The 12,132-nt window shown below is 49.5% G+C and overlaps 3 protein-coding genes across 3 annotated transcripts; 2 read left to right on the top strand and 1 right to left on the bottom strand.

The window, feature by feature from the left end:
- Positions 1–4,260: 4,260 nt before the first annotated feature.
- On the top strand, positions 4,261–7,267 carry LOC119355401 (anthranilate synthase beta subunit 1, chloroplastic-like). The gene is made up of 8 exons (XM_037622204.1): positions 4,261–4,455; positions 4,545–4,720; positions 5,690–5,760; positions 5,876–5,913; positions 5,990–6,100; positions 6,186–6,285; positions 6,672–6,807; positions 6,888–7,267. The coding sequence occupies exons 1-8, from the start codon at positions 4,344–4,346 to the stop codon at positions 6,996–6,998; spliced, it is 855 nt and encodes a 284-aa protein (XP_037478101.1). The 5' UTR covers positions 4,261–4,343; the 3' UTR covers positions 6,999–7,267.
- Positions 7,096–9,848, top strand: LOC119357957 (vacuolar iron transporter 1-like). Its single transcript, XM_037624708.1, has 5 exons — positions 7,096–7,143; positions 7,600–7,949; positions 8,858–8,943; positions 9,050–9,164; positions 9,382–9,848. The coding sequence occupies exons 1-5, from the start codon at positions 7,096–7,098 to the stop codon at positions 9,680–9,682; spliced, it is 900 nt and encodes a 299-aa protein (XP_037480605.1). The 3' UTR covers positions 9,683–9,848.
- Positions 9,849–10,111: 263 nt separating this feature from the next.
- Positions 10,112–12,003, bottom strand: LOC119357956 (putative pentatricopeptide repeat-containing protein At1g09680). Its single transcript, XM_037624707.1, has one exon. It carries the CDS (start codon positions 12,001–12,003, stop codon positions 10,552–10,554), a length of 1,452 nt encoding a protein of 483 aa, XP_037480604.1. The 3' UTR covers positions 10,112–10,551.
- Between the last annotated feature and the right edge of the window lie 129 nt (positions 12,004–12,132).

Raw genomic sequence — 12,132 nt, 5'->3', positions numbered from 1 at the left:
AAAAAATTAAATTTAAATATAAAAGTGACTTAGCTTGTTTTTATGATATGGCATAAGCCAGCGGACCGTTGGGGTCGACCGCAGCGAGGCAATAGACGATCTCACGTAGGAGTCACAAATCGGTAACCCAGCTGACGGTTCGAGCCAGGAGCGGCAGCTGGAATTTTGGAAGACGTGTAGCCGAAAAAACCGCCGAATAGGAGATGGCGCAGTGCAAGTCAGCTTGGTTGATGTTGATTAAGCTCTGCTGTGAGGGCGCGCTGGGAGCGGCAATTTGGCCATTATTGAACACTGAATCCATAGCAGCAGCGGAACTACACGCTGAACAAGCCGGCGGCGGCCCTCGGACGGCTGCTCTTGGTTTTCTCCAGACGAAGTAGTGCACGGGCTCCACATCAGCTGACTGGTAGTTGGATCTTAGAGAGTGAGTACATATACTAGTACTAATGTTAATCCATTGTCTTGTCCGCCTTTGTGAAGTAGTACTTTCAGTACTTTGATCTCTCATATGGGATGCTTGAAAAATCAATTGATTTGGAGTCCCAGATGTGATCACGGACATGACGAGGAGTCTCGAAATGGTCGAGACATAAAGATTGATATATTGGAAGCCTATATTTGGATATCAGAAATGTTCCGGGTGAAATCGGGATTTTACCGGAGTACCATGGGGTTACCGGAACCCTCCCGGGGGTTATTGGGCCTACATTGGCCATAAGGGAGAAGAGGAGGGCCGGCCAGGGCAGGCCGCGCGCCCCCTCCCCCTAGTCCGAATAGGACAAGGAAGGGGGGGGGGCGCCCCCCTTTTCCTCTTTCTCCCTTCCTCCTTCCTTTTCCAACAAGGTAAGAGGGGGGAGTCCTACTCCCGGTTGGAGTAGGACTCCTCCAGGCGCACCCATAGGGCCGGCCGCACCTCCCCCTCTCCCTCCTTTATATACTGAGGCAAGGGGGCACCCCATGACACACAAGTTGATCCTCGTGATCGTTCCTTAGCCGTGTGCAATGCCCCCTTCCACCATATTCCACCTTGGTCATATCGTAGCGGTGCTTTGGCGAAGCCCTGCGTCGGTAGAACATCATCACCGTCATCACGCCGTCGTGCTGACAAAACTCTCCCTCAATGTTTTGCTGGATCGGAACTCGAGGGACGTCACCGAGTTGAACGTGTGCAGAACTCGGAGGTGCCGTACTTTCGGTACTTGGATCGGTCGGATCGGGAAGACGTACAACTACTTTCTCTATGTTGTGTCAACACTTCCGTTGCCGGTCTACGAGGGTACGTAGACAACACTCTCCCCTCTCTTTGCTATGCATCACCATGATCTTGCGTGTGCGTAGGAATTTTTTTGAAATTACTACGTTCCCCAACACCAGAGACACACCTCCACATGCCCTCCAACGATACTAGAGCACCACCGGGACGGGGGTTAGGTGGGAAGAATCTTATTCCATCTTTAGGGAACCGCCGCCGTCCCATCTTCGTGAGCAGGACACAAACCCTAACAAAACTCAAAGAAACGTATAAAAACGGAACCCTCCTGTCGGCAAGGGTCGGGATCCACCGCTCCCCTTGACCTTGAAGCCAAAGGAGACGAGGCAGATCGGCGGCGCCAACAACGGCGCATGTTTGTTTGGAGGAGAGGCGAAGGGGTAGTCGCGTGTGGGGTGTTGACTTAGTCTATGTTCCTTTAGTGGCTAAGCAGTGGCGTAGCTAGCTTGTATTTAGTGTAGTAATTTTTTTGAAAATAAATAAACATATGTAAATATTTCTATTGATGGACCACTCTGGCTTATTGGGCTGGCTACGCCACTGTGGCTAAGTAGACATCGTTGTTAGCGAGTTGTTATTGCGGTCTTCAATGACTTGCATGATGCTCAATGTATTTTCAAGCTTCGACGAACAGCGAACAATCGCAGGAAAAACCACCAACATGTTTTTTGATGTAATTGTACATTTTACACGTTGTTTTTCTGTTGTTCTCCTTCATTTGTGTTGCTCACTGATTTTCTTGATAAACATTAGATATAAAATGCCCTTTGTCTATGTTTAAAAAATAATAATAGTAACCATACTGATGCGAGGACAGACCTTCACCTCCGTTCTTTTCACGCCCTCGTATCCACTCCTCCTCCCTGCGCGTCCCCCCTCTCCGCCGCCGCCCGAGGTACTCACCGGCGCCGCCGCGTGGTACTGGTGAAGGTGGCGGCGGGGATCCAGGCGTCTCCTCCTCGGGCGGGGAGCCTCGGATCCATGGCGGCGGCCCTGGTTGGTGGCACGCGGCGCCGGCGTGGACAGGTGGGCCACACTTCCCTGGCCATGTGGATGGTGGGGAGGTGGTGGGCTTCGGTTGCGGCGGCGGTTCCTCGCTGGATGTTGATGGCCATGGTGATGTTCGTCCTCAACCCCGATCTACTCCGATCTGTAGCGGATCCGGCCCTTGGTGGCTTCGGTCACCGTTATTTGGTGCTGGCCTTGCAGTTCCGGTGGCTGGAAGGGTTCCGGGGGAATCTCTTGGCCGGCGTGGCGGCCACTCCGATGGCAGTGCCTTTGGGTGTTGCTTCCCTCGTTGGAGGCTTCGGAGAGGACCTCCTTCTTTCCACCCTCCCAGGAGCTCAAGTGAAAACCTCAGACCCCCTGTTCCAAGCGACGACGACACCACGGTGGTGTGCTCCTTCTTGAAGGCGTTGCTCGGGGGCTGCTCAAGCGACGGTGGAAGTGGTGGCGGTTCGGTGTCGACACATGCATTCTGGTCAGCTTCATCTTGGAGGCTGCGGCGACGTAGGCGACGCTAGTCTGGTGGAGCTATTGCCGATGGTCGAGGCATCGTCGGCAGTCTGCGCCATCAGGCTCGGGGTGCTTAGGGGGAAACCCCAGATCTGGGTCTTCCGGATCGGATGATGATGGCGTTCTATCGCTTTCCCTTCTGGGGGCATCGTTTTGAAGCAAGTGCTGACTGGAGGGATGGTGGAGCGGTGCTTCATCTCACACATTGATGACGGCGGAGATCGATGGCATGGCGCTGTGGAGACTCGGCGTCCGATGCGCGGAAATGGGCTCGCGCAGGAGGAGGTCGCTGTCTGGCGTCATGGTGACGTTGATGGCAGAGTGGCCAGAAAAGGTAGAAGCCTCAATATGATCTGAAGACATGTGGAAGATGGCGGCGACGACATACGAGTGCGTCTGACCGGATTGTGCCCCAGACCCGGTATGTGGCTCGGCTGGGGCTTCCGAATGAGTTTCAGCTTCCGGCTTTTGATGTTAGGCTTAGGTGAGTGGTTTGGGTAGTGACCCAGCTAGCACCCCTTCATCATATTGGATAGGAGTAGCGGCATATGTTATCAAGATAGTGGATTCAGACACATTGTTGTAATACTTTATACGATCTTCGAGAATAATTAATAAAGTGGCCGTATGCATCTCTCAGATACAGAGGCCGGGGTCATCCTTCTTTTAAAAAAAAAGAAAATCATACTGATGCGACGTAGACGTTCGATTTATTATTATTTGTCCCGAGTTCGAGAGATTCCCCGCTAGTGAGTATTTTATTTAGGAAATCGTTGAGCGGGGGGAGGGCGATTCACTGTTTATTTCGAGACAATCAGTAGAGGAGGGAGTGATGCCCCACTCGGTCGTAGCTCCGGCGATAATAGACACAGGTCGTACAGTGCTGCATTTGGATCGCGTGTAGTTTTCTCCTAGGCTAAAATTTGCCACACGAGTAACAATGCCCTCCGGTCGTGCTTTCGCCTAGCATCTGATGTTCGTTGTGGTTCCTGTATACATGTGACCGCCGCTAGAGATCGATGATTCTGAAAATTCTGAATTCCAACATTGGACCACATCGCCAGCCGCCTCCCCACCTACCCACCCACCCACCTTCGCCCCCGCGGCGGAGCAGGACCGGCGTCCTCCACCCCGACTGAGACACCGGTGATCGGCAGCGACGTTTCCTAGTGCGAGACCATGTGCATGCGTTCATTGCTTTATTATACACGGAAACGGCAGAAGCAACGCCTTCCTCATGGCAGGCGCCGGGCACAAGTGAGCTACTGACCACGTCGCCGGTCGTCGGCAGATAGCGCCGCCGACCGGCGGACGCACGGCGTTAGTAGGGGCCGTAGAGTTTTACGCGCATAACTAAGCACGACTGAATTTCTTTCCATTTCTTACTGCGCGCGCTGAAGAAAATGGATGTCGTCCTAATCCAACCCGAAATCCCTCCCTTCTATATAACCGCAAGCTCGCAGCTCGCTTTCTCCCGTTCCGTTCCCGACCCCTTCCCCGCCACGGACAAAAACCCAGCGAGCCGCGAGCCGCGCGCCTCCGGACCCTCCTCGCCGGCATGGCCTGCACCCACCTCGCCGCCGCCTCGTCACCGGCGACCACCGCCGCCGCGCTGCGTGCACGGGCGACGTCCCCCGCCGCCGGTTTCGCGCGCCTTCCTGCCACCCTCCGTACGAATCCCTCCGTGTCCCTGCTTCTATCCCGCCGTTTCATTGCGGATCTGCCGAATCCTAGATTGATTGGGCTTTTCCCCTCGCAGATCCTGAGAACGGTGGGCTGGCCCTCAGGGGTAGGAGGGCGGTCACGCCCGTGGTCCTCGCCGCCGGGCCGGCCGCCGCGGCGCCGGTGGCCGACCGTGACGGAACACCGGCCGCGGTGAAGCAGCCCATCATCGTCATCGACAACTATGATAGCTTTACCTACAACCTGTGCCAGGTATATATGGTTTCACATGTTCCTGGCCCATTCGCATTCCGGCTGCTTCTGGTCTGTCTGTGTATGCCATATCTTTGCCGGCGTAGAGGGGTCAGTACGTGGGTTGATCCGAAAGTTTCAGTGTTCATACAGTTTTTCTTCACATGTTTTCCTTTTTGCCGTGCGGAAGTCGCATTCTCGGTTGTGTCAGTTCAATTTTTCCAGTCAAAAGTAGCTTTTCCATTTAAAAAAGGAGAAAAGGATTCCACTGCCCTCAAGTATACCATTCGTAGCATGGATTGTTGTTTTAGGGATTCAGAATTATATATGGTCTGGTACAAGAACTTATCTTGCTATTTTAACCTTATATGAGGTTTTATCACATTGTTCTTTTAGAAGTCTTACAGAAATGTATTTCTTCATTTGAGAAGCAACATGAATCTGCTAAGCATTTTTCTACATTTGAGAATTAACACGAATCTGCTAAATATGCTGTTAATGCCCGGTTGTTCTAATAAATCCTAACAACAGAGGATAACCTTTGGCAACCAACGTGGCAAGAATGTTTTTTCATTAGAAGTACTCCCTCCGTTCCTAAATATAAGTCTTTTTAGAGATTCCAACAAGTGACTACACGGGGCAAAATGAGTGAATCTACACTCTAAAGTATGTCTACATACATCCGTATGTTGTAATCCATTTGAAATGTCTAAAAAGACTTATATTTAGGAACGGAGGGAGTACAAAGTTGGATCCTCTGAAATCTATTCTCAAAGATTTTCCATTTAAAATATGACCTTCTAAGAAGAATCCCTTGTCTGAAAGATCCAAATTAGAATCAAGAATGCATTATTTGGTTACGTTCGGTGTCTGTTTCAGATGCATGTACTTATGAGACGGTTAAATCTATTTTCCGCACCTTTATTTTAATATGACGTGAACACATGCTATGAGAAAACACGTCTTGCTGAAACTGAGTGTTTGATGCAGTATATGGGGGAGCTTGGATTAAATTTTGAGGTGTACCGTAATGATGAACTTACCATAGAGGAGGTAAAGAGGTATAGTTCTCTGAGCACCTCTTAAATTGTAATTTAGTTTCATTCTGGTCCAACTAAAGGGGTTATACCATATTACAACTTTGTTGATGATGTTCCTTTCTTTAATCTTATGTAGGATGAAACCACGAGGAATACTTATTTCACCAGGGCCTGGTTAGTTTCTCTCACCGAATCTCAGAACAGTTTAAAGTTTCTGACCTTACGAATAACATTCATATTTCTTCTTTAGGTGAACCGCAAGATTCAGGTATATCATTGCAGACTGTTCTGGAACTTGGGCCAACCATCCCAATATTCGGAGTTTGCATGGGTCTGCAGTGCATTGGAGAGGCATTTGGAGGTTAGATTTATCTCTATGGACACATGGTTTTCCATGATCTGTTATTCAGTCTTGCTGATGTTTTTTCTTCTATATGAATATACAGGGAAGATTATCCGCGTTCCTTCTGGTGTGATGCATGGAAAAAGCTCTCCAGTTTACTATGACGAAGTTCTAGGAAAGTCCATATTCGAGGGCTTGTCAAAGTATGATTTCTCAGCCATTAAGTAAACCATGGATTGTTCGGTTCTAGCTTCCGCTACATAACGGTCGACTGACACTGCTATTGTAAACATTGAACTGCACACATATTGCCTTTGCTTTTATTTTTATGATGACTAGGAGTGCTTTTGAGAGCTGTATTTTACCTGTTTAGAGGACGCACTTAGGTTTGTCTTGAGAAATTTTGTAACATGTGCCATGCAATGGCGATTCGAATTTTCAACATATTCAGTTAGTATTGATGATAGTATGCCAGAATGGAGGGAGCTTTTTTCAACCATGGAAAACGTTTATGTTTGTTTCCTTGTTGAGTCTGGCACTTGTCCAAATTGAGCTTCTGATTTGACATGATCCTCACTTTGATGAACAGCCCTTTTACCGCCGCAAGATATCATAGCTTGGTCATCGAGGAGGAAACCTTCCCGCACGATGAACTGGAAGTCACGGCATGGACTGAAGATGGACTTGTCATGGCTGCTCGCCACAAGAAGTACACGCATATCCAGGTATTTCTCAACCCCACACATTATTTGTCGCTTAGGCACAATTTGACATGATCCTCACTGATACGGTGTAACTCTTCCAGGGTGTTCAGTTCCACCCAGAGAGCATCATCACCCCTGAAGGCAAGAAAATCATCCTCAACTTTGCGAGATATGTCGAGGAGTTTGAGAAGCAGACCTCCGAGGGGAAGTAGAGGATTCAGGAAGCAGAGCAGTTAGAGGAAGTAGAGACTATTGTTGAGAGATCAGGCAGGCAGGAAGGGGCCTAAAAGCCAAGCAGATTTAGGGGAAATGAATAAGGGAAAAAGAGCTTTTCCATTGCCATTCGTTTGGTTCATTGTAATATATCATTGTGGATCTAGATCCCGTATGAACTTCATTCGGTCAATTATGTTCGTCGTGGTGCTCTTTCTCAAATAATAAATCGGTGGAAGCAGAAGCTGTTAGCATCTTTTTTACTTCAGACTTCAGAGTTCAGAGTGTTTGCTATATGTTCTCTGTTCTGGTTTCTGCCTTTCCCAACTATTTTTTTAGATCTTTTTTTTGGCTTTTTTAGATCTTTTTTTTGAGGTGTTTTTAGATCTTTTTTTGTTGTGTTGAGAAAAGACTTTCCCAACTCCTAACTTTCTCCAGGCCTTCTGACAGCTCGGCCCATTACTAAGCCTATGAGCGAAGGCCCAGTAGACACAAGAGCCCAGACCACAGGTACTGGGCCTTCCCAGCTATGCCGACTAAAACCACCTCCCTTTTTTCCCAGAGTAAAACCACCGCCTCTATAAATAGCGATTCAGATAGGACGAGACGGGGAGTCCAACGCACCACACCTCCAGCCCCCGTTCCCTTCCACCTGTCCACCTCTCTCGCTTGTCGGCTCAATTCTGTCTGTTGCCCTCGCGAGCGGCGGCGATGGACGGCCACGGCGACGGCCGGCAGCCCATGCTGGAGAAGGGCCCGCCGAGCCACCGGGAGCGGCACTTCACGGCCGGGGAGGTGGTGCGCGACGTCATCATGGGCGTGTCCGACGGCCTCACCGTGCCCTTCGCCCTCGCCGCCGGCCTCTCCGGCGCCAGCGCGCCGTCGTCGCTCGTCCTCACCGCCGGCCTCGCCGAGGTCGCCGCCGGGGCGATCTCCATGGGCCTCGGAGGGTAACTTCCGATCCCTCCAGTCCCTCTGCTTTGCTTCTCAATCACGCGCCGCTCATCTAGCGAAGTAACCGAGGTTACAATACAGATACAGATTGTTTTCTCAACACGCGTGTCTGACGACTTAACGTGTAACTAACTATAGTACAGATCGCGCGTAGTACAGACGCGTGTCAGCGTTTGCAGAGACGCATGGACTCTGGCACTCTGCCTCGCAGTTCTTACTATGGCGAGAGAGATTAGGGAGATACATCATGCATGTACCCTGCCTCTCCGTATCTGTATGGGTAATTGGGTATAGATATTGATATCAACAGTAGATTAAGCTAGCAAGTGAGAATGGTTCTAGCTCCTGCTGTCAGAATTATGTCCAACTGTAATGGAGTAGAATGCAGTACTGCTTACAGTGAATCTACAGTTGTAGTTATGCACATCCTAGCTACTGTTGTATGTTATGAAGCTAGATTAAGTTAGTCATGACTACATATATTAACCATGGGACAGGTGTACGTGTTGAATCTTGCTTTGTTACATCGTGGACGCCTGCTCATTTTTCCGCAGATTGCATTGCACAGACGCGTCGCTGTCTAACAGTCTGTTCTTTACTTTAGCCTCAACTGCAACTTGCAAATTACCCTCATGTCGACCACAAAACTTATTGGGGGAAAAGTTAGCCCATGAGATAGACAAGTGCGCGGACATATGGCCCTCTTCGACGTGCTATTTCAGCACACTTTATGTTAACATCACGACTTTTTCAATTCAAAAAGTGCCCGCAAATGGCAGTGGAGAATAATGCTTGTCCCTTTAAGCTGTGGAGAGAGACAAGATCACATTGTTTACAATTCAAAAAGTGCCCACGAATGCATGATTGTAAAATTTTCTGATCTGCTACTGTGCCATGTGGGTAGGTACCTGGCTGCCCAAAGCGAGGCAGATCACTACAAGCGGGAGATGAAGAGGGAGCAGGAGGAGATCATTGCCGTCCCAGACACCGGTACATGGACATAACTGGATAACAAGTTACCAGATTCCCCCAGTGTGTGTGTAACTTGCAGCCTAACCACCGTTTGTATTTTGACTTGTTTATAATGATAATTCAGAGGCTGCTGAGATTGGGGATATCATGGCAGAGTACGGGCTCGAACCGCATGAGTATGGCCCTGTTGTGGAGGGCCTCCGGAGGAACCCGCAGGCTTGGCTCGAGTTCATGATGAGGTATATGACAAGCAGCTACTGACACTATGTATTGTTTTTTTTTGTTTGAGAAGCACTATGTATTGTTTCTGATTGTACTATACTGAAAATGTAGATACTACAACAGAGCTGTCAAGACTGAAAATGTAGATATTGACAAAGAACCGTAAAGAAATTAACAAGAGCATATTGCGCGTGATAGGCATGATTGCTTTACTAACCGGGGCAATGTATTCAGGTTTGAGCTCGGATTGGAGAAGCCGGACCCTAGAAGAGCCTTGCAGAGCGCTTTAACAATAGCGCTATCTTATATCATCGGTGGATTGGTCCCTCTCCTGCCCTACATGTTCATCTCCACTGTCCAGGACGCCATGCTCACATCAGTTGGAGTCACGCTGCTCGCGCTCCTTTTCTTTGGCTACATCAAGGGTCGATTTACTGGGAACCGCCCGTTCCTTAGCGCTGTCCAGACTACTATTATTGGTGCTGTTGCTTCTGCTGCGGCGTACGGGATGGCGAAGGCTGTGCAAGCTAGATAATCTTATGGGGTGCACTTGTATCCAAACTTTTCACTAGCCTGCAATGAATTCAGAACAGATGTGAATTTGCTTCTTTGAACAATGCATTATATTACATTGCAATCAGTTGTAGATGAAGCTAGTCTGTTCCTCCTTTATCTAAAAATGGAGTAGAGCTCTTACCTTACATGTAGTCATGAATAATTGTTGCGAGGATAAAATACTTGCGAACTAGCTCTATGTAAGCTGAACTGAGATGTCAAGTAAAGTGAAATTAGCACAAAAGTCCATCTTGGACTGAAACCAACATAACTGACCATATCAAGCACACGTTTTGCTGCAGACTGGGACTCTTATGGGTAAACTTATGGTCTATGGAAGTTACTTATTTTTTTGCGGGGTAAACTTATGAAAGTTACTGTTCTACCACAACTAGATTTAGATAGAAGAAGCCATGAGTTAGAACAAAATCATAGAAGAAGCCATGAGTTAGAACAAAATCATAGAATATGCCTTACGACGATTGCAGGTTTTTGAACTATCAACCCAAGCTGAGAGAGTAGAGTTGCCTGAGCAAGGAGAATCATTTGAACACTATAAGCAACCAATACTGCTAAAAGAAAAAGCTCAAGGCGCCTCAGAATTCAATTTTCAAGTAAACATCTGCCACTATCTTATTTATTTACTAATCAGAGAAGTAAAATTACAGAATAGCATGTAGGCTTTCCCCATGCCGCGCTGCGAAGTATGTATCCCCCATCGAGGAGTGGAGTAGCAATATTTGTCTGCCTAAACTTGAAGAGCCTAATCATATTGCATTTTTCTATCTCGGAGATCGATGGTTCTCTACCGGTGAGGAAGTACTCATAAGATGTCTTTACCCAGAAACCTTATCTATCGTGGTAGCTCTTAGCTGGTTTCTTCTTGACAAGTTCGCTGATCAGTGAAGTATAAACGCCCAAATCTGGCACCATTCCTTTTGCACTTTTCAGCTCTTCAGAATCAGTAACTTTTCCATGCTTGCACTGCCCATCCAAGAGAATGTTGTATGTGATATCATCTGGGGGCACCCCTATATTGAGCATTGCATTCAGAAGCATGTCGGCATTCTTCAGCTGCCCCAGCTTGCAGAGGCCACTCATAATCACGTTGTATGTCACAACTCCTGGTTTTCGACCCTTGTTCTGCATCTCCTTCAGTAGTTTAAAGCCTGTCTTCACGTCGCCTTTCCTACAGAAGGCGTCAATCACCATGGTGTAGGTCGTGTTGTCGGGCTCCAAACCAGCTTCCATCATCTCAACAAGGATCCTCTCGGCATCGACTGGCCGTTGTGCCTTGCTCAACCCGGAGATGAGTGCTGTATATGTCACCTCATCCAACGCAACCTCTTCGTCCGCCATTTTCTGCTTAATATCCATCGCCGTGTCTAGCTTGCCGTCCTTGCAGCAACCATCAATGAGTGTGGTGTAAGTCACCTTATCTGGCTTCAGACCTGTGCCCCTCATCTCTTCCACAATGCATTCGGCAGCCTCAAAATTTCTCGCCCGACAAAGCCCATTCAATAGTGCATTGTATGCCACTAAATCTGGCATCACACCCCTTGCCCTCATGTCCTGGTACAATTCCATTCCAGCCTTCACATCCCCAGCCTTGCAATGTGCATCGATCAATGTTGTGAACACGATGGCATTCGGTTTCACGCCCCTCTCGCGCATTTCATCAAACATCTTTGTTGCATCCTCGATCCTCCCTGAACTGGACAAACCCTTTATCAGAGCACTGTAAGTGTAGACATCAGGTGTGATACCCATCTGCGCCATTCCCTTGTACAGCTCGTCTGCACCGTCCAGATCGCGCGCTTTACACATGCCTGAAATCAAGGTGTTGAAGCTGACCACAGTCGGCTGCACGCTCCTGGTTCGCATTTCGTCGAACACCTTGCGCGCACTCGCAAGGTCTCCAAATCTAACAAAATCTCGCATCAGCACGTTGAACTGCCTGACCTCAGGGGGCATGCCGGCGTCAAGCAGCTGCAGGTAGAAAGCGTATGCTTCGGGAGTGGTGGGGAGCCGGCTCATGAGGCCGAAGCACACGGGCGCCGGTAGGCGGGTGCCGCCGCGGAGGGCGAGGAGGACGAGGGAGCAGGCGTCGGCGAGGAGGCCCTCGTCGGCGTAGGCCGCAGCGAGTTCGGAGACGAGACGGGCGGGGTCTCCGGGGGAGGCGGCGGGGACGAGGAGTGGGAGGAGGCGCGGCGGAGAGGAGCGGCCGAGTCGGGAGACTAGGAGGCGGAGGAGCGGGCGAGCGAGGTCCGGGAGGCGGTGGAGGAGGAGGAGGTGGGACATGGAGAGGAAGGAGGAGGGCGTGTGGCGGAAGAGGCCGGGAGGGGAGGCGAGAAGGAGTAGGCGGAAGAGGGAGAGGAGCGGGAGCGGCGGGAGGGAGAGGGGGTTGGAGCGGAGGAGGGAGAGGAAGTG

This window comes from Triticum dicoccoides, chromosome 2A (genome assembly GCF_002162155.2).
Source record: "Triticum dicoccoides isolate Atlit2015 ecotype Zavitan chromosome 2A, WEW_v2.0, whole genome shotgun sequence".
In the NCBI taxonomy this organism is placed as follows: Eukaryota; Viridiplantae; Streptophyta; class Magnoliopsida; order Poales; family Poaceae; genus Triticum; species Triticum dicoccoides.
Note: the sequence above shows the minus strand (reverse complement) of the source record. Positions and strands in the feature narration are given on the sequence as shown.